The sequence below is a fragment of the Oncorhynchus clarkii genome, chromosome 15 (genome assembly GCF_045791955.1).
Source record: "Oncorhynchus clarkii lewisi isolate Uvic-CL-2024 chromosome 15, UVic_Ocla_1.0, whole genome shotgun sequence".
In the NCBI taxonomy this organism is placed as follows: domain Eukaryota; kingdom Metazoa; phylum Chordata; class Actinopteri; order Salmoniformes; family Salmonidae; genus Oncorhynchus; species Oncorhynchus clarkii.
In genome coordinates, this window is record NC_092161.1 from 19076625 (window position 1) to 19100383 (window position 23759).

The 23759-nt window shown below is 41.5% G+C and overlaps 1 protein-coding gene across 3 annotated transcripts in view; it reads right to left on the reverse strand.

The window, feature by feature from the left end:
• Window positions 1-2260: 2260 nt before the first annotated feature.
• LOC139367010 (BCL2 apoptosis regulator a) overlaps window positions 2261-23759 on the reverse strand; it is a 64391-nt gene continuing 42892 nt past the window's right edge. For all 3 annotated transcript variants that reach the window (XM_071104863.1, XM_071104862.1, XM_071104864.1), the window contains one exon: window positions 2261-3358. In XM_071104863.1, coding sequence (XP_070960964.1) covers window positions 3224-3358 — 135 coding nt within the window. In that variant the 3' untranslated portion in view covers window positions 2261-3223. The remainder of the gene's footprint in view (window positions 3359-23759) is intronic.

Here is a 23759-nt window from a genome sequence, read left to right on the forward strand (position 1 = left end):
ATTTCATGGACCTGTGCTCTAATGAGTAAAAGCAAATGAATACAGAATGTAGCTATGATTGTTGCATATAGGATTTATATTTTTACGATGCATACAAAAAGGCAATGTAAACTGTGAAAACTGAGGATAGAAAAAAAAATGTATAAGTTCAAGAGGATGGAAGTTCAAAAGAAAATGAATGACCTGATCTGTCTTGCCTGATAAGAGAGCGAGCTGTGGGAAAATAAAAAAGCTGCCAACCAACCAACATTTTTTTGGAGCTTCTTTTGTATGTTCAGCTTTAACAGACTTATCACACAATCGACAGAAATAGAATAGATGTATTTGGTGGATCCTACAACCCTTAGTTAAGATACTATATGCAAACTCCACGGCTTCCTTTTGGTTTCTATGCGACTGGAAGTTTCAGTCTAATTAATCTCAACTCACAATACATTTCTATCTTAATCCTAACCTTGTACCCTCCTGAACAGTCCCCTGCTTTTCTATGGATATAGCTAATCAGGAGGTACCATGACAGTAGTTAGACATCAGGAGGAACCAACCAGAGTCCATGGAAAACCCCCTCTGTCCAATAAGAACCGTAAATATATCAGCGACGTCCTCATGTGTTTCCCTGACAGATAGTCATGCCTCAATGTCTGTCTCTGCTGATCGGAAATCAAGCCTCCCATCGGAGTAGACTTGGGCCGTTATCTGATACCAGGTGATCGATGCATCTCTCTCTTAGGGGGAAGCAGCAACAGACCGATTAGATTTGTCTGTTTTCTTTGTTCAACCTCCATTCAACCCCCATATGTTAAAGTACCTTATGTCTCTCTGGAAGGAGATCCTTATTGGATATCCAGAAGATCCAACCCCACGTGGAGGCTTGGAAGACAAACGAGGAGAGAGAAATGAAGGTAACTAACTAGGTTTCCCTTTTTATCTGTGGATTAATAGTTGGAGTAGAGAAACACACGATGGTGTATGACTCCAGGTCAAAATTCTACAAAGAACCATCTTAAAAAAGAGGACCATACGCATGTCAGGTGAAATAACAACCCGATGCTCATCTCCTAGGAAAATACCAACCCGATGCTCATCTCCTAGGAAAATACCAACCCGATGCTCATCTCTTAGGAAAATACCAACCCGATGCTCATCTCCTAGGAAAATACCAACCCGATGCTCATCTCCTAGGAAAATACCAACCCGATACTCATCTCCTAGGAAAATACCAACCCGATGCTCATCTCCTAGGAAAATACCAACCCGATGCTCATCTCCTAGGAAAATACCAACCCGATGCTCATCTCCTAGGAAAATACCAACCCGATGCTCATCTCCTAGGAAAATACCAACCCGATGCTCATCTCCTAGGAAAATACCAACCCGATGCTCATCTCCTAGGAAAATACCAACCCGATGCTCATCTCCTAGGAAAATACCAACCCGATGCTCATCTCTTAGGAAAATAACAACCCGATGCTCATCTCCTAGGAAAATACCAACCCGATGCTCATCTCCTAGGAAAATACCAACCCGATGCTCATCTCCTAGGAAAATACCAACCCGATGCTCATCTCCTAGGAAAATACCAACCCGATGCTCATCTCCTAGGAAAATACCAACCCGATGCTCATCTCCTAGGAAAATACCAACCCGATGCTCATCTCCTAGGAAAATAACAACCCGATGCTCATCTCCTAGGAAAAACTAGCAACAGCTAGCTAAATGCCCATGAACATGTGTTTTGATCTGCCCCCAGATGAATATAGTTGGTTCAAAGTTGGTTTTAATATTTTAACCTGCATGTCGTGATCACGTCTGGTGTGGATGGATGAAATCAACAGGCGTGCAATGAAGCATGTGGACGCATGCGCGTGGCCGGTGTAGTCAGCATGTAACCCTAACTTAACCCAAACCCTAATTCTAACCCTAATTGCAACCAAAACCCTCAACCTAAGCCCTAAGCTTAAAACAGCCTTTTTCCATGTGGGGACTGACAAATTGTCCTTGTTTTACTATCCTCGTTTTACTATCCTCGTGTTACTATCCTCGTGTTACTATCTTCGATTTACTATCCCATCAAAGGGATTGGGCCAAAGGGATTGGGTAGGTGGCACATTGGGACTGGCTATAATACATTCAGGTGTGCTTGAAAATGGCTTTCGATCCTTAGAATATACAACAAGCGAGAGAAACTCCGGAGAATATTCCTTCTCAACATTTAGGTCACGCTCTTGTGTTCCACAAACAAAGAAACATGGGGGACGAATCAGAGACAAGAACTTTAATAGGAAATTCTCACATCTATTGGATTTGATTGAAGTTCCCTTGGGGGTTTGTGCACAGTGAGCCTTCACCACCCAAACTAGAAAAACAAACCAATAATTCCTGTCATCAAAAGTCATCATGCATAAATGGTCACTCAGGCAAAAACGACCACTTTCACCACTCATGCTGGCGATGGAAGCTGTATGTACAGTACACTTGGGATGTTTTTTAAAAATGTTTTACTTTTCTGTCAATGTTACATGCTACATACACCACAGAATCATGCTGAAAATAGTTATTAAAAAGAAAGAAAATCTTGTTTTTCGGTTTATGAATAAACAATCACTTTTCTTATGTTCATTAACCATACATCATAAAAGTCATTTGTTTAATTGTTAGAGCACACACATGAGTTTGTGTGAATATGTTTGCCTGCAACATTCAGTATCTACCCGTTGGTATGTGTTTATGCATTAGTATAAAATGATCAAGTGTGTATGCAATCTTTCCAATGATATTCCCTGTTGGTAGCTGTCTAGTATACAGTACGCATGGGTGAATCCATCTGTAAGTCTGTATGAATATACAAGGCTGCATTTGTGTGATTGATTTGTATACTTATTTTTCTTTCTCATCTTTTCAATACGCAAGAGGACGGGTCATGGAATATCAAATAAGCAACCAAGCAACAGAGCGGTGCGGTCTCCTTTGAAGATCCGGCAGCTCTGGATTGAACCGGGCTACAGGCCCGGGATGGGCAGTGCTGAGCTGTGAGGTGCTTTCAAAGAGAAAAGAAAAAGCGAGGAACGAGAGACGAAATATTGTAGTCCCTGCACAGCAAAGTTATAGGTCGCCAGTTTTTCAAGGGAAAAAAGTGCTGTTTGCCTTTCTTTTTTGGGCTACTGGGTAAGAACCTGGTAGGAGAGGCGAGAGGGAGGGGAAGGGTCCTCTGGGGTCTTTTATATCACTTCTGGATGAACAAGGCTCCAATGGTGACTCCGGCTGCACCCAGGGCGGCCAGGCCGAACACTGTCTTTAGGTAGGGCCAGGAGTGGAAGGCAGAGATCCTCTGCTGCCCATAGATCTCCACAAAGGCGTCCTGAGAAAGAGAGAGAGAGAGGTTAGTATCATCACTACAACTGTTTTTTATTCTAATTACTGAACATTCACTCGCCATGTAAATTAGTTTGTTATAATATCAGTTCGTGCACCATCAAGCCCTCAATGTAATTTTTTCATAGATCTATATAGACACTATGCATCGGTAAATTGTCTCAATGACCATGGCTACATGGGGCCCATATATCTGTGGCTCTATCCCTGAGCCTCCTCTGTCTGTGGTACACACAGGGACAAAAGACAGAGGAATAGATGACCATGTCTCACAGCCAGCATCTCTGCAAGAAAGCTCCCCCCCCCACACACACACACACACAGACACACAGCTTCTTTGCATACCAGGCATACAGTAAGTAAGACCAAAACATCCGATCCCACACAACTACAAACCACAAACAAATGTATCTGTGCATATTATCTGGTTTTGAAACAAGAGGAAATGTTCAGGTTCTTCCCCAAATCTGTCCACTGGTCCGGTTACAAGGAAACGTTCAGGTTCTTCCCCCAACATGTTCAGTGGAATGTAATAGAGTGTAATACTAATATGACAAACAAGGGGATAACCCTAATGAATAGCTAGCTAGCTGTTCCTGGTAATTTGTTGCTTTTTAAAAACTGGATGGAAAAATTATGAATGCATATCTGATGCAATATAACAACACACAGTACAGTACAATATAACAATACACAGTACAGTACAATATAACAACACACAGTACAGTACAATATAACAACACACAGTACAGTACAATATAACAACACACAGTACAGTACAATATAACAATACACAGTACAGTACAATATGACAATACACAGTACAGTACAATATAACAATACACAGTACAGTACAATATGACAATACACAGTACAGTACAATATGACAACACACAGTACAGTACAATATTACAATGCACAGTACAGTACAATATAACAATACACAGTACAGTACAATATGACAATACACAGTACAGTACAATATAACAACACACAGTACAGTACAATATGACAATACACAGTACAGTACAATATAACAACACACAGTACAGTACAATATAACAACACACAGTACAGTACAATATAACAACACACAGTACAGTACAATATTACAATGCACAGTACAGTACAATATAACAATACACAGTACAGTACAATATGACAATACACAGTACAGTACAATATAACAATACACAGTACAATATAACAACACACAGTACAGTACAATATAACAATACACAGTACAATATAACAACACACATTACAATGCAATATAACAACACACAGTACAGTACAATATAACAACACACAGTACAGTACAATATAACAATACACAGTACAGTACAATATAACAACACACAGTACAGTACAATATAACAACACACAGTACAATGCAATATAACAACACACAGTACAGTACAATATGACAATACACAGTACAGTACAATATAACAACACACAGTACAGTACAATATAACAACACACAGTACAGTACAATATAACAACACACAGTACAGTACAATATTACAATGCACAGTACAGTACAATATAACAATACACAGTACAGTACAATATGACAATACACAGTACAGTACAATATAACAATACACAGTACAATATAACAACACACAGTACAGTACAATATAACAATACACAGTACAATATAACAACACACATTACAATGCAATATAACAACACACAGTACAGTACAATATAACAACACACAGTACAGTACAATATAACAATACACAGTACAGTACAATATAACAACACACAGTACAGTACAATATAACAACACACATTACAATGCAATATAACAACACACAGTACAGTACAATATGACAATACACAGTACAGTACAATATAACAACACACAGTACAGTACAATATAACAACACACAGTACAGTACAATATGACAATGCACAGTACAGTACAATATAACAACACACAGTACAGTACAAAATAACAATGCACAGTACAGTACAATATAACAATACACAGTACAGTACAAAATAACAATGCACAGTACAGTACAATATGACAATACACAGTACAGTACAATATAACAACACACAGTACAGTACAATATAACAATACACAGTACAGTACAATATAACAACACACAGTACAGTACAAAATAACAATGCACAGTACAGTACAATATAACAATACACAGTACAGTACAAAATAACAATACACAGTACAGTACAATATAACAATACACAGTACAGTACAAAATAACAATGCACAGTACAGTACAATATAACAACACACAGTACAGTACAATATAACAATACACAGTACAGTACAATATGACAATACACAGTACAGTACAATATAACAATACACAGTACAGTACAATATGACAATACACAGTACAGTACAATATAACAACACACAGTACAGTACAATATTACAATGCACAGTACAGTACAATATAACAATACACAGTACAGTACAATATGACAATACACAGTACAGCACAATATAACAACACACAGTACAGTACAATATGACAATGCACAGTACAGTACAATATGACAATGCACAGTACAGTACAATATAACAATACACAGTACAGTACAATATAACAATACACAGTACAGTACAATATGACAATACACAGTACAGTACAATAAAACAACACAGTACAATATAACAATACACAGTACACTATAACAATACACAGTACAGCGTCTTCAGATTAAATCTTTACAAATTTAGAGCATACAATACTGCCTCCAGTGCTAGACTGCCTCCAGTGCTAGACTGCCTCCAGTGCTAGACTGCCTCCAGTGCTAGACTGCCTCCAGTGTTTTACATATTTTAAGGTTGTTTAGCACTGTAAACTGTATTCCTGTGTGTATGCGACCCAGGTTGTGTACTAAGAGCTGGATATGTAACACTGTATTCCCAGACCTTGTGAAATCTAAGTGTGTGTGTATGTCTTTTCTATGGCCTTTGGTTGCTGAAATTTAAATAGTTCCCCTAATTTCAGGTTATATGACAAAACAAGCAGTCATTGTGTAGAAAATAATTAAACAATCTAAACCACTGTGAAATATATTTTCCACAAACAAAAATATGATATTTTCAGCTGTTGAAAGCTGGGGCACAAAACTGAAAGTAGAAGACGCTAAAACTAAACTGAAGAACGGGAAGCATAGAAATGGCGCACATAGATCTACCGCTTCTTTGACTTGCTTTCAAGGAGAAAGATCTATAACTCACATTTCTATGTGAATTTGGTATGGTCGCACAAAAAGATACAAATAAAATTATATTGGTCATATACACATGGTTAGCAGGTTTTAATGCAGGTATAGCGAAGCTACATATTGTAGCTTTAAGCTCCAGAACCCTAGATCCCAGTGTGTGTGTGTGTGTGTGGTTGGTAAACTGAATACTAGTGTGCCTCCGTTTTCTCCTCCCCTTCCCAGAACCCATACACAGTGGAGTAGACTGCTTAATAAGTAAAGCCGTGTTTTTATTGCAGCGTGCTTGTACCACATTACATTTGGCACAGACTCTCATCTACAGCTCAAGCCCGTAGGCTGCGTTCAGGCCCCAGTGTTCTAGCCCAGTGAGGGGCCGGCTCGTGCGCAATTGTTTGGATTGTATGATTGCCCTTCCCACTGGTTCCAGCATCTTGTCAGTGGAGAGAATATCTGCAGGGCAGACCCGTTTTGTTAGCTTCTTAGCCCTGAACAGCTTGCAGGAAGGAAGCTTCCCCAATGTGCTGCCTGGGAGGAGGTTAACCCACAACTGCTGCACATCAAAACCAGCTAGAGCAGATGACGAGAAGTGAAGAGGAGAGACCGAGAGGAAAGGGTGGAAAGAGAAGGAGTGGTAACGGCATGCTTCTGGTGCTGGTAGGAGGTTAACCCACAACCGCTGCACATCAAAATGACTCAGAGTAGAAGGGGAGAGAAAGAGGAAATGTGCTGCTGAGTACTCTGGCTAGAGTTCACGTTTCTTCTGAGCTCAAATCAGAGTGCCGATGCAATATTCAGCACCATAGACTCATTAGTGTAGCTCACACAAAAGTCTGTCTTCATAACCTAGGATAATCCTCTAGTCAGAATGGATAGGATATAAAAAGTAGCCTTCCAGTATGTCATCTTCCCAATTTCCCATACACACGTACTTTCCCTAATTTTAAACTATATGTCAATGAGAAGAGTGCACGTCTTTGACCATTTCTCTGACAGCCACAGGTCAATATCCTGTGTCTTGGAGCATGAGGAGCACCGCATCATATTATGTACAAAATACCATCTCTTCCAGCAATATGACGTACATAGCCATTGTTTACACTTCCAATCTCCACCAAGGTGCTTACTGTAATAAAAGTAGGAAATCGAGGGGAGCATCTTTCAAAGTTTACCTTGACGAGAACACACATTAAACAAAAAATAGATTGATGACATCGTGGGAAATTCCTCGATTGGCTCAGTCTGGACACATCAGCATCACCATAGGAACTGCATCATTAGCATACATACCTCATTAGCATATTAATAAAAGTCATATCACGGGTAATTCCATTCATCGGTTCCAGGAGGGGAACAGGTGTCCAGGAAAGTACAGTTCATCATGCATATCCAGTGTCAACAGAACAACCTCGTGCATGTACTGTAAACCATAAATGTCACACTGGCTCTCTGCTGTCACGGTCATACTTCTACAGTATGGGGCTACACAGTAGTACCGTGATAGAGAGCTGTCCATAACATGGACAACGCTGGTTTGATGTCACGGTTTATTCCATTCTCTGGTCTCGTTGGTTCCCACTCTGGCCAGATGAAGTGGACACAAGCAAGGGCTATTAGGTGTTTACACCTGCAACAACAGCTGCTTTGTTGATCACCTGATACACCCCCCCCCCCACACACACACACACTCTCTCTTGTCGTCCCCCCCCCTTCTTTCTTCTGTTTCTCTCTCCAGGTTGCTCTATGGTGCTGTCCTGATATCTCTCTCTCCTCAGGTTGTTCTATGGTGCTGTCCCCCTAATATCTCTCTCTCTCTTCAGGTTGCTCTATGGTGCTGTCCTGATATATCTCTCTCCTCAGGTTGTTCCATGGTGCTGTCGTAATATCTCTCTCTCTCTTCAGGTTGTTCTATGGTGCTGTCCTCCTAATATCTCTCTCTCTTCAGGTTGCTCTATGGTGCTGTCCTAATATCTCTCTCTCTTCAGGTTGCTCTATGGTGCTGTCCTCCTAATATCTCTCTCTCTTCAGGTTGCTCTATGGTGCTGTCCTAATATCTTTCTCTCTTCAGGTTGCTCTATGGTGCTGTCCTAATATCTCTCTCTCTCCAGGTTGCTCTATGGTGCTGTCCTAATATCTCTCTCTCCAGGTTGCTCTATGGTGCTGTCCTAATATCTCTCTCTCTCCAGGTTGCTCGATGGTCCTGTTCACTAGCCAGAGGGTTGGTAACAGACAGGGCCCTTGGATTTCCAACATGTTGCCATCTCTGTTTGCTTTCCCCCCCCACCTCGGCAAACATGTCATTAGGTGAGCTTCCAGCGTGTGTTGAAACCGACCAGCTAGGTTTGCCCAAAGCCAGCGCTAATGGATTCTGAACACAACTCTGACCTGCTGGAGGAGCTGAGCTAGCTAACTGAGGTAACCGAGCCAGAACCCAGCAGGTTTTACCAGTGCTGTCATGGTCACCAGGATATACTAGCCTACTTCCCACTGGGCACATACGTCAATTCAACGTCTAGTCGTTGAGTGGGTTGTTTTGGATTACATACTGCTAATGCTAACAGTGTCTAGGGGAATATCTCAATTGCATACTCCTCGCATCCTCTCTCCTCATCTCCTTCTCAAAATCAATTGGAGGAGAAGGTCAGAGGGGAGGGACTTCTGACTTTTTCATCCAATGGGTTTTGAGAAGGAGATGACGAAAGAAGACGCGAGGAGTATTCATTTGAGATCTTCCCTAGGTGAATAAAAAAATATGCTTATTCACTTGCCTTTGTGCTAATATTTACTGAGATTCTTTACAAAGGGTTAGACTAAGTTGTGAATCTTCAGAATGCCACATCCAATAACTGCTAGATAAACATGTAATTCTTTGTTATACAGACGTTGCTTTGTATGCAGCCCAAGAAGTCAACCAAGCCCTTTCCCAGAGTTTTCCCTAATGCCTTGGATCAAAGCCCAGGTACTGTAACATAGCCTGCCAAATGTGACAGTCTCTGACTCACTGTACCCACACATGGGTTAATAAGGTCTTGATTAGGTCGTTTAATCCAGGGGATTAGCCAAATGGATGGGATTTAGACGAATTTGCATGATATGCTGATTAGGGCATAGACTGGATAATGGGGGAATTCTTCGTCTGGGGATTTTCCTCTCTCAGTTCATTGGAGGGTCAGCATGATAAAATGGCTTATCGTGGAGAGACAATCAAACTCTCTTTTTCTTTCTCTTTCTAATTTCCATCTCTCTCATTCCTTTCTCCCTCGGTCTCGTCCTTCTACTTTCTCATTCCCATATCTCTCTCTCTCTCTCTCTCTCTCTCTCTCACATTCACATTCACATCTCATTCCAATCTCTCTTTCTCTCTCTCTCTCACATTCCTATCTCTCTCTATCTCATTCCAATCTCATTCCCATTCATATTCCCATCTCTCTCTCTCATATTCCAGTCTCTCTCTTTCTCACTCTCTCTCTGTCTCACTCTCTCTCTCTGTCTCACTATGTGTCTCACTTTCTCACTCTCTCTCTGTCTCACTCTCTCTCTCTGTCTCACTATGTGTCTCACTTTCTCACTCTCGGTTTTTCTTTCTCACTCTCTCTGTGTTGCTGTCTCTCTCGCTCTCTCTGTGTTGCTCTCTCTCTCTCGCTCTCTCTGTGTTGCTCTCTCTCTCTCTCTCTCTCTCTCTCTCTCTCTCTCTCTCTCTCAGATATTCAATCGCTTTGATCAAATTATGTAGGTGGGTCAATTTGAGGTATGATAGTCTTCTTAAGGTGGAATGACTGAGAAAACAAGAAGAGATTAGTTCTCAAAGCTCCAACAAAGGACTCTCCTCGTGAGAAAAGGGCTCCTCTTGGACTCTTGTCAGGCTAAACAGGGAGTTGAGAATGAGAACAGGAACGTTGAGGGCTTTGCCCTGCTCAGGCACCTGTCACACGTTGGCAACAACACGTCCCTGTCTCTCATTTGTGCTGAACCCTCCCCCTGCCTCGGCAGACACACAGATTTTAGTGTGAGGACCTCATTCCTGGCAGACATTCTAAAAAGAGTTTGCCAGAGGGATATCGCAATAGAGGAGAAAGGAAGCAAAACTCTCAGAAAATGGGGAGGCTTCCAATCCAGGCCCACCCACTCTGTCAGATGACAGTGGACCTGTTATCGGCTTCAATAGCTGGGCCATTTGATTTGTTGTTGTAAGTTCAAGGAAATATAGTTCATGTTATAGCCTCCATGTCTCTGGCTTTGTCACATCACATGTCAAATGTAGGCAGCCATGGAAAAGACAACTTGATAGAGTGATGTGATAAGATTTAACAATGTTTGTGTGTGTATGTATGTGTGTGTGCTGTGTGTGTATGTATGTGTGTGTGCACTGTGTGTGTGTGTATGTATGTGTGTGTGTGTGTGCGTGTGTGTGTGTGTGTGTGTGTGTGTGTGTGTGTGTGTGTATGTATGTGTGTGTGCGTATGTATGTGTGTGTGCTGTGTGTGTATGTATGTGTGTGTGCTGTGTGTGTATGTATGAGTGTGTGCTGTGTGTGTATGTATGTGTGTGTGCTGTGTGTGTATGTATGTGTGTGTGCTGTGTGTGTATGTATGTGTGTGTGCTGTGTGTGTACACTGTACTCAGATGTGGCTGTATTATGTGTGTCTGAGTTTAGAAGTGTGTGAGTTGTCCCATGATGAGCTCAGATGCACACTCACACACTCCTGAGTTCAAGCGTGTGACAATTCGCTGATCTACTTGCTGCCTATCCCATGATGTGTGTTTGGCCCACAGGCCTCCTACGAGCCATGCACATTATGACATCCTTTCCCACAGCCACTAAGCAGAGCTAACGTGTAACATCCGACAACTTTATCATACAGCCAAAAAGACCTCAAGTTTCACACAACCCCTGAGCTGAACAGGAGGAATATCGTACAATGTCTCCATTCAATCACGTGGAAGGATGCCTCTGGGTCTGTTTTTTTTTTGACCCCCGCCATGTTTTCAGCTCAGCAAATGAATTAGCTGGTCATAGATATAAAGGCACCATGGGAAAGGGAACAGAGCACCGTTCACACTATACTGAGCTGCCTAAGAAGAGGAGTGTTCTCATTAGAACAGATGCATGCTGGGATATACAAACAACAATTACATTTGACATTTTAGTCATTTAGCAGATGCTCTTATCCAGAGAGACGTACAATTAGTGCTTTCCTCTAATTAAAAGGACCACTGCGTGAGAATGGTTCAACGTTTTAGAATGATTCATACAGTACACGTCAAATACAGAAATAACTACGTCAACATGGGATATATGCATAGTACCTTTTGTATAGCTTGTCACAGATACATTGATGCCAAATAATAAAACAAAATAGTGTGACTACCTGGGGAAATTAACATGCGACACAAGCACACAAACTATGCCCTTATTGCCTCTGACCACGACATTGAAATTAAATTTGTTCATTTCAAGGAACTTTCCTTTTAGCTGTTACCCTAGCAACAGTTCCTCTCCTTACAGCGCACTTTCATGGAGCCCCGTGGACTAATGAGGTCTTAAAAGCTGTTTTTTCTCTTTGAGATAAACAAGATTCAGTCATTAAGGCAATGTAACGGAGGTGAAGATGGACCCCCCCTGCTGTGCACAGGTTGACCCATCTCTGACTTCAGGGGCCCCTGTGGCCCTTCCCAGGTTGCCCTCCCTCAGGGGGTCAGTATCACAGATAAAAACGCATTAGGGAATTAAAAAGCACACATCCTCCCAGTCCTATCCAATCAGTGTGTAGGCCATGGTGTGTGTGCGTGTGCATGCATGTGTGGTAGAGAGAGAGTAGGGGTGGGGAGGGGGGTTTTGTTCACTTTGATGTAGTAGCCACAGGGCCTGAACGTGCACCTCCATCTGTATGCACCCCACGGCTGGGTGAGTGCAACGCAGGAAGCAGTAAATTATTTTGTCTATATGAAGTAGTTTGGGGCAGATGCAATGTTGTCCCTGTGTGATGTTTGTTAAAAATTTCCACAGAGGAAAGATGAACATCTTGTCAACCCAGTTTCATAGGTTTTATTTTGGTATCATGTTATTATGTGTTTAATACAAAAACTGATACTGAGACATTCTCAGGGAGCTGTAACTAACTTGCGGTAGCACACATAGAGCTGCAGCTTAGTCAAGACGTTATATGATTCTTTCCTCACACTTTATACCTCAGAGAATATCCTTAATTTAATGATGAAAAACAGTTTGACTGTTGTTCTTTAAGGCCTAACAATGCTATTGGCATAAGTAAGAGTGAGACATGAATAATGCTGTTAAATGTACAAAGCCCGGAGGGAGAGAGATTTGTATTTTGTCTATTGCACTATACCAGAGTCAGGAGATTAAACCTTTTCAGGATGCATTGGATTACTGGGTCAAAGTGCAATCTCCCCTCCCTCAAATGTCTCCCATTCTCGGCTTGTATTTTTTTTGGGGGGGGGGCATTGAATCCTTTGACTGGGGGAGGGCAGCCTCACACTGATATGAGAGGATTGTGGGTTAGGAGGGCCGGGAGAGTTGAAACAGAACACTAGATACTGAACCTAGAGGAGGGTTGATTTTTCAGGAAAGCCTTATGGGTAATGAGATTGGCACACCCTATATCTTGGTGGGTGGGGGCATGTCCCCTCCCATCTCCACTTTACTTAATGGGTTTTTATTTCATCCCCTTGCCCTCTCTTCCTCTTGAAGCTACCTTCTGCTGGTCCTGTTTTGGTTTATTTCCGAATACAGTACTCTTTGTTGTTGTTTTGGGGACAAGGGCTTAGATCTGCTTACAGCGGTCTCTTTTACAGTGCATGGTATCACACACATAAGTAGCAGGTAGCCTAGCTGTTAAGAGCGTTGTAACTGAAAGGTTGCTGGTTTGAATCCCTGAGTCGACTAGGTGAAAAATCTGTCGATGTGCCTTTGAGCAGGCACTTATCCCTAATTGCTCCTGTAAGTCACTCTGGATAAGAGTGTCTGCTAAATGACTAAAATGTAAATATAAACATCCCTAGTAACCAATAATCTAATTTGTAATGAAGATTAAAAATATATATTTCCCATCTGTCACATGGTTGTTTGTTTCTGCTATAAACAGACATGTTGCATGTGTTACTTCTCAAAGCCTGCTTTGGGCCATTGAGAGTCACATTGGTAATTTGAGTGTGTAAATCCTGATCATGGCTGAGCAAAGCTATCAACAACCGATGCACAGGACAGAAAGTGGAAGTAGTGGGATGGGGTCAATCTAGTCCGAGCCAATGCGGTCCACCGATCTGGTTTCATTCACCATTCTGCCAAAAGTTCCAAGAGAGCCAATCCAGCTGTCTCTCCTTTCCCTCCTGTTTCCCTGTCCCCATATACATGTGCCCAAAATGTAGTGAAGACAACAGGGTCTTCCGTGAAAATCCCTTTCCCACAGAAAGTATAAAAAGTGTCACATGCAAACTTTTAAATTGTTACATACACCACACCACATAGGTGCAGTAAAATATGTTGTTTTAAAATATGTTGTTTAAAATAATAAAATATGTTGTTTTTTGGTTAGCCATTGTAGTACGGCGGCCACAATAAGAGATTTTTCACCTTGTCGGCTCGGGTATTCGAAATAGCGACCTTTCAGTTACTGGTCCATTTCTGATGTTAGCCAATGGAAAAAGACCAGAGTTTACCATTTAGTATCAGTGACAAATTTCTTGTCCTTGAACAGAAGCAAATAAAGTTTTTTTTTAAAACACGGAGTTAAAAGCTGTAAGAACCTTAGCTAACCTTTAGGGATCTATTTTAACAAACCTAACGCAACGGTCAATCAAAGCGCTGGCGGTAGAGCTATAGGTACCACTATAGGTACCGCTATAGGTACCGCTATAGGTACCGCTATAGGTACCGCTATAGGTACAGAAATATTTTTGCTATAGGTTCAGAAACATTTTTGCTATTTTCACATGGCTGGCATTGGCGCGAAAGGTCTGGTCTTTGATGTATTGCCTTGGAATCAACTCCAATGTTAGTCTGTTATAGTATGTTAAACAGCTTACAGAAACAAAATAACAAAATGTAAACCTATCCCATCTTTGCTAAATATGTTCACTTGAACCTGTTGTTCCACTGTTGTAAGTAATTGCATAGCTTCAATGTTGAAATATGTACATAGCATTCACACTGATAAAGGGGCTAGGCCTACTCTAAACTGCATTTACAACATTAACAATGTCTACACTGTATTTCTGATCAATTTTATATTATTTTAATGGACCAAAAAATGTGCTTTTCTTTCAAAAACAAGGACATTTCTAAGTGACCCCAAACTTTTGAACGGTAGTGTACATATTGGAACAATCTTATAGATCGTATTTACACTTCTCCAGAATTTGCATTGGACAGTGAATCATTCTAATAAGTTTGGTTTTAATAAAATTCTACGAAAAACAATGAATACATTTAGCCTACATCATGGAGGAGGTTTTAGGCACGTCCAAAGCATGGCTAAGATAATGTCAACAATACAAAGATAAAAAGGGAATGTCAGCTCACTGTTTAGCTCCTCTCAAACTTGATATTTTAATAAAGCTTTGGTGATTAAGATTTATTTCCAAGCAGTCTCACAAGCCAAACACTTTGACAGTCTTGACTAGCCTACTTGATTAGCTACATTGGTCAGGACAAAAAGAAAACAGACTTCATTGAGAAGAAGGGAGGATATGCTTGGTTTAAGCATAGCATGAGTGTTTTATGTGTTTATAGTGTTTATAGTACCAAAAGCACATCTTGTTCCATGCTCATATGGGCAGTGTGTATCACGGCTGGATAGGCTGCGTTTTCTGCCGTCAACATTCATGACATAACCATCCGTGTTACCTCTTAAACCAGCTTTTAGTTGGTCTTAAATATCCCTGCCAGACCTCCCTGAAATAAGGACGTTGGATCATGATGTTTTTAAGGACACTCCTCAAATATTTCCACCCATCCCATCTGAGCAGAAGGGTGCTGATGTTAGACAGGTAAATTGCCGAACCTGGCGTTAGAACTGGAAAATGCCAGTGCACCAGTTTTTACATAACGAGATTGCAAACTAACAGGCGTTTAACAGTAGCGCCGCCTTAAAGCCAGCTGAAAATAGAGCCCTAACTGTGTGAAATGCTCAACATTGCATTGACCGTTACTGTGTGAGGGACATAGATCGTTACTGTGTGAGAGACATGGACCGTTATTGTGTGAGGGACATGGACCGTTATCGTGTGAGGGATATGGACCGTTACTGTGTGAGGGACATGGACCGTTATTGTGTGAGGGACATGGACCGTTATCGTGTGAGGGACATGGACCGTTATTGTGTGAGGGACATGGACCGTTATTGTGTGAGGGACATGGACCATTATTGTGTGAGGGACATGGACCGTTATTGTGTGAGGGACATGGACCGTTATTGTGTGAGGGACATGGACCGTTATTGTGTGAGGGACATGGACCGTTACTGTGTGAGGGACATGGACCGTTATTGTGTGAGCGACATGGACCGTTATTGTGTGAGGGACATGGACAGTTACTGTGCAAGGGACATGGACCGTTATTGTGTGAGGGACATAGACCGTTATTGTGTGAGGGACATAGACCGTTATTGTGTGAGGGACATAGACCGTTACTGTGTGAGGGACATGGACCGTTATTGTGTGAGGGATATGGACCGTTACTGTGTGAGGGACATGGACCGTTACTGTGTGAGGGATATGGACCGTTACTGTGTGAGGGACATGGACCGTTACTGTGTGAGGGATATGGACCATTACTGTGTGAGGGATATGGACCATTACTGTGTGTGTGTATTAGCTAGTCAAAGTGAATGATGTATGAGGGAGGAAGAAAAGGCAGATAGGTTGGGTGGGTGCTGAACCGTCACTGAGAAGATGCACGCCCCTGCCCCAATATAAACCGTTCTCTCTTTTAGTCCAAATTGTAAAATACGACAAAGGAAGAAGAGTTTCTTAGTTCCTAGTCTAGAGTTGCTGTGTCTATGCTGTTAAATCTGTGGGGGGAGGTTAAGTCATCTCTTGGTTTAGCGCCAAGCCAGGCCGCCCAGGAAATTTGAAGAAATTATGCCTCTGTCACTCTGAAATCCAACCCTGTGTCACTGACAACTGTCACCATCCTTATAAGGATGGAACACACTGACCACAACAGAGTCAGGAGGCCATTCACAAAGTCTGTGGAGGCATTAGGTCTCCCCCATTCACCAGGACTCTCTTCCTCTCTTCTTTAAAAGGTGCTGGGAGTTATTTATAATCTGATGCATTAATGGCCAGAGGAACTGTTGGCCTCTTCCACCACAGAGCCAGGTCAGCTTTACTGGCTGTTCTGTGGGTTTGGAACCACTACAGAGATCACTACCAGAGAGCAGTGAAGACCTGCTTGGCCTTTAGCATCTGTGGTTGGCCGCGTTAGCTATTGTTATGTGGCCGGCTAATTCACCTGTTCTGAGGGTTTAAACCATCACAGAGGAAAAAACAACACAAAATCACAGGAAGCCATATGAAGCTGAAGTATGATTTGGGTGCTTGAATGTTCCTGTATATGTGTAACTGTGTGTGTGTGTGCATGTGCATGTGTAAAAAGCCACAGCTGTTGAGAATCTGACTCACATCCATGGCTTGCTACTAATTTGCATGGGGTGCAATCCCTACAGTGTCGGACACCCGCTTGTGTCTAGAAGCGAGACAGAGCGAGACAGAGACACGACCGCCCAGCACCTGCAAACCTGTGAACAACCACAGCGTTCCATCAAGAATCGACGGGATGGCATTCTCTCCGTCATGGGGCGAGGTGTCAAGAGCTGAGTCAGAGACTGAGACACACTGCCAAGGTCATGTTTTTCAAGTTCTCACTCGTCTGACAGATAATGGATTGACTGCCTAGACCAGGAGTGTCAAAATCAATTGGGTAAAATCTGTCTTCAACAAGGTCCGGTGGGCTGCACTGAAAATTGGTTACATTTCCTCCCCGTCAAAATGTGCAAAAAATATTCATTGTTTTTGGAATTTTCTATAATCTGACTGTCTAGCTTTAATTTGGGTGATTATTAGCGAGCTGGAAAAAGTGAAGAATGTCGGGCCATTATCATTTATACACATTTTCCCTTTGGTTTTAGTCATTTGACCCACCAATTTAGACAAGTGTGTCTGGGTAAGTGTCATCTAATATTTAAACAAATATTTTTATCTGGACACTTTGTTTACCTGGAATTGTTCCTTATTGTAGGCTACTACTTTTACCACTTTTAGTCTTAATCTTTACTACATTACTCACTGTTTAGCACATGACCTCACATGTGAATCCTTAAAGAGATGAGTGGGGCTGGCTTAAAAGGGTGTGAACAATGCTGAATGGGTGTAGACAAGGGATGGCTCTCCAGTAGTAGTACCAAAACATTTGAAGGGCCATTTTCTCAAAAGTGAGGTTAAGTTGATCAACTTTCAAAGCAGAATGACTTTCCCATTGTTCCTTTAAATGCAGTGTATGATATACCATTTTGTAGTTCAAATTTTGCTACATAAGACTAAATCAAGGTGGTCGGTCACATATGCCATGTCTTGAAATATGCAGATCGATGGATTAAAAGTACATTTATATTGTAATATGTTTAATTCCACCTTTATAGCACTCAAAGAAGGCATGAAACATCGAGTCACTGTTAGTTTTACACTTAAGACATGACTCTGCTGTTGTGCTATAGTATTTGTGAATTTTGTCTCTTGTATAATAAATTCTGTACATTAGTTTATATGGATGCACGATGTATCGGTGAACATATCGGAATCGGCCAATATTAGCTAAAAATGCCAACATCGGTATCGGCTCAATGTCTAGTTTAACATCGATGTGCAAAACCGATGTCAAAGTTCTTAATGTTGTTAGATCCATCCTTTGAAAACAGACACTTGAAAAGATTCTGGGGATGAGCATGCTCATCTTCAATATGTACCCATTGTTCCTCTTTAGTGCAATGTACAATATGTCTTAAGTAAAAGCCTTGGGTGGCGAGTTGATACGATTCCAAGTCTGGAAGTAATGTTTGTAGGCCTTCAAGTTGAAAGGTTTCTTGCAGCTTGATTAAGGCTTCATCTGCGCTTGTGAATTCCATCCTTTGCATTCCCTTCCATACCTACAGCACTGCTGGGAAGCGGAGTCGAGATTTGGTCCCATTTTCCTCCAGTGACTTTGATTGGCAGGTATTCTTTGCATTTCTTTCTCAGTTTAGGATACATGTCCTTGACGAATCGAATGGTCTGGCCTTGGATTTTGATCTCATTTCCCCTCCCTTGTGCCTTCAGAATGTTGACTTTGGTCTGATAGTTCCATAGTTTGAAGATTACTACCCGTGGGTGTTTAGGGTTCTTCTGTTTCACGCCGATCCTATGGCATCGGTCCAGATCCTCTGGTGATATACCCACGTCAAGTTTCTCCGATATCAGTTTGACAACGTAACTGAAAAGGACAATATTCTCATGTTGTTACGTCTCATTCTGTCATCGTGCTGGTCCGACTCTTCTTCTAAAGTTTCTAACTTTGTTTCCAAAAGGCCCATTTTTTTGTCTTGTTTGTTCACGCGCACGCCTTGTTTGTACATGACTGACACGATAGCCTCTTGTCTTTTTGATCGTTTTTGTGAGCATTGAGAGTATTTTAGCTATGTTTTCCTGGATAGCATTTAACTGTTTATTACTCTTGTTGCCCTTTGTCCTTTCCTTTTCCTTTGAAGGAGGCCAATGTTCCATTGGACAGTTGTGTCGCTGTGCTGTTTTACCAGCTGATTGCTTTGCTGTGGTACAAAAATGAAAGCTCACACTCTCCCAGTTGCTTGGGGATGTGTTGATTTATCAAGTTTAGAGGATTGATTTAAAGTTTGCTGTCTGGTTTCTACATATAATCATAGTTTTATACAAAATGGACCTACTCACACCTCATGTGCATGCGCCTCCCTTCCTCAGTCAATTCTCTCTTGTTCAATCTCTCCTTCACGTCAACCACATACATTCAGAATGTGTGTGTGTGAGTGACTGTATGTGTGTGGCTAGTCACACAATGGCATCGAGATTGTTTGATGTTGGAGCAACAGAATCTAGTCCCCCGGCTTCAACCATACCCTGTGTTCCCATGGCAGCTCAAGTTCGCTCACTCCCCGTGAGAGCCGCAACTCGATCTCTCCCCGAAAGCAGAGGCAAAAAAAAGATGAAAAGAAACAAAAACAAAACCCCAAACTATTTGGTGAGGAATAATGTCCATATTCATACTGCCTTATTGCTATGCTCCTAATGACAGAGACTCTAACATTGTGTTACTCGATGAGGCATCATCTACAGGTTGATTGTTGTGGTTGGATTTTTGAAGCACTGATAGCATATGAATCCTTCAGGGTCAGAGGGCATTGTCAGAGGATGTTCAAAGTTCTTACAAAATGTTACTATCAGAAGGAACGAGAAACATTTTCTTCGCAAGACTGCCTTGGCAACAATAGAGGGCATGGAAAAAAAGGCTTTTGACTGAAGAATAACCCTGCTCTGCACTTTCAAGTGTCTCACCAAGCAAAGTGGCAACAAACACAAAGTATTTACATTGAAATGGTAAAGTGAAATAAAACGTTCATTCAGTTAAAGAGAAAGCACAACATGTATTCTCACTTGACACTGTCAAGTTGTGAATTACAAGATATATTTTATTCATACACTGTACAGTATCTAGTTTTTATTTAGTCAAAGCCTGGCTCCCCATCATAAAGCTTCGGTCCACTGTTCTGTTTGAACGGCTGGCTCCATATCATGTTGGGCACTTTCATAGAGGCTTCTTTGAAACCCAACACCCATTCAGCCTTTAAAACCGGGGCCTTTTATGACTTGACTGAACAATTCAATTATTGAAAATACAGCTTTTGTATAGATTTGTACGTCCTTGGTTTCCGTTATCCCATTACCAACAGTTTATTACCACATGTTACCTTAAGCATTATTAGTATTAGTAGTTTATTACGGAGAGTGAAAACCTGGGTATTTAAAGAGGTGGGCCTACTGTATCTGCGGCAGGTCTGAGGTAGTATTTAAAGAGGTGGGCCTACTGTATCTGCGGCAGGTCTGAGGTAGTATTTAAAGAGGTGGGCCTACTGTATCTGCGGCAGGTCTGAGGTAGTATTTAAAGAGGTGGGCCTACTGTATCTGCGGCAGGTCTGAGGTAGTATTTAAAGAGGTGGGCCTACTGTATCTGCGGCAGGTCTGAGGTAACATTTAGCTACGAGTATTTCTTTAAGGCTTTGCTGAAAACATTTAAATTCTTTGTAGATGGATTTTGTCTCATCACTCTTCATAATTACAATTGGAGTGTGTCTGAGTGAACATTATCCCTCCCCATGTGCACGCACGCACGCGCGCGCGCACACACACACACACACACACACACACACACACACACACACACACACACACACACACACACACACACACACACACACACACACACACACACACACAATGACCTCTTCACCTATCCATCGATTCTGTTTCCACATTAGGATAGGCATAGCAGTATCCTGGCTCATAACCTTGACGGTTTGGGAGGACTAATCAACGCATCAAATTCAACATCTGCCATAAACAAACTTCCATCTTGTGGAGAATCATCCTCCAAAGTGTTCCCTGGAAGAGTATCGGTCTCATACCTGATGTCTATCAACTCAACGTTTATACATAATTTAGCAGCTTGATGCCTGTTGTAAATACATACTCCCTTATTACGACCAGGGCATTAAATATGAATCCAGCAAGGGATTAAGATGGTGTTACATGCAATACATCACATGTCAGGCAGAACCCCCTTAAGGCTTGGCTTCCGGTAAGGCCCAACACTTTCTCAAGGAAACAAATACTCATTTTCTTCCAGTGATCCATTATGTGGAAATTAAAAAATCATTATTAATTTACTAAAAACAATGTACAGATAACTGGAAAAGTGAAATGAACTCCCAGAAAGGAGTAGCATTCTCTGATTGTGGGAGATGAAATAGAGGGAGAATACTTTTATATTTAAAGGGTCAACAACCTCACCAAATAGGAGGTGCATACTTTATTACAATTATTACACTACTGTACCATTTATTAAAACAATTTAACAATGAGAAACTTCAAAAGACAATATCTGGGTTTCCAGTGCTATCAGAGAACGCTACTGTACTATAGGTGCTGCTAATGCTAAAAATAAACAGACGCGTGGCAGTGTGTTGGCGCTCTATAAAACTCTTTCATCTGAAAGCAGAGCTGGCGCATTAAGAGGAAAATGGACTGGCACACAGAGTCATCACTCGATGACTGGCACCAGCTGACAACATGTGCTGGTGAATTCCACCCCAGCAGCCCGGCAATAGAGTTACGATTAGTAACCTAACCACTATCCCTCCCTATTCTACCCACCCATCTCCTGCTAAAACATCCCAGCTGGTATGCATGGAAGAAAGGGGCTTTCTAGGGCAAAGAACATTAGTGTTATTAGCACTGCTAATGCTAATTTAGAGGAAATTGGTGATGTTAATTGAATTAGGCCTACTAACTCTAATGGCTTAGCATTGCTTAAACGTTTAAAGGGCCCAAGGCCTACGAGACCAGGGCTTTCCTACACTGTTCCTGGAGAGCTACTTTCCTGTAGGTTTTCACTCTAACTCGTTGTAACCTGATGAATCTTATCAACCAGATAACTATTAGAATGGGGTGCGCTAGATTAGGGTTGGTAGCTCTCCAGGACAGTGTTGGAGAGCCCTACTAACAAATGCCTCTATTGTAACAAATAACACCATGAAACCACACAAAATATAAATTAAGGCCCGGTTCACATTTCCCTGAAATTATGAATCAGAGATAGCCTAAGTGATGCCCTGTTTTTGTGAAGACTGCCGAGAAATGAGAGAGAGGGGGAGAGAGTCTTTTACTGGAACAAAGAGGCATGGGAGGACCGAACAGAGGGGCATACAGTTACACACAGATAACCTGCCCTTGGTTATTACATAGACAGAGTTATATGGGCAAGAGACAACAACAGCAGCAGCAGCTGGTTGACTGTACATGACACACTCCAGTATGACATTTCAAATCAAAATCAAATCCAATGTTATTTGTTACCTGAGCCGAAAACAACAGGTGTAGACTTTACAGTGAAATGCTTACTTACGAGCACTTTTCACAACAATACAGAGTTAAAAAACAATAAACATTTGCTGACTATAAAAAGGAAATAATAACACAATAACAATAACGAGGCTATATACAAGGAGTACCGGTACTGAGTCAATGTGCGGGGGTACGAAGTAGTTGAGGTAACATTTCCATCCAGACTTTATCTACTTCTTCTTCTGAGAAAAAAATATCCCCATCGATAACATGTGTCATATCTCTCTTTAAGTTAGTTAAATTAATTAAGTCAATATTTTTTATGGACTTTAATGGTGTTAAAAATGAACAAAAATTCAGGAGAGGACCAGTCTTGAATACAACCACTTTGACTAGTTGCCTTGAACGCAGCTCCTCAACAAGCATCAGCTGCAACTATTTGCTCATCAGCCTCCACACCTGTCCTCACTCTCCTTAATCACCACTGCAACCCTACTTAAACCTGACCAAACTAACATTCCTCCTCTTTGTTCCACCACCACAGCAGCCTAACTGGCCTGACGATGATGTCTACCTGAGAATCCAAGCCAAACAGAGTACACCCCCTGGATCCTTCATCTGCAGCCCTTGGCTTCACCCGCTCCATTCTCATTCACCTCCCAAATCCTCATTCTCACGTCCATTCCATTTCCTCAATAAATATTCTAAACCTATTTCAATGTCGGGTTCTTAAACTCGCAAATTGGTTTTACAACACATATGATGTTGAATGTGTTTGGAAATACACTTGGAAAGTATTTGAAAATACTAAAATACACTGACTCAAATACAGCCCCATGCATTTAACCCAGATATTTGAAAATCGTTTTTGAAAATACTCTCAAATACAATTTGGTAGGCTATTTGGTTTTTATAAATAGCCGTTCAACTACTCAAATAAAAGTACTTGTTTTGGATTTTATTTGATTTTAAATACTACATACTGAAATACACGTATATTGAACCCAGGTCTGTTTGCTTCTAAC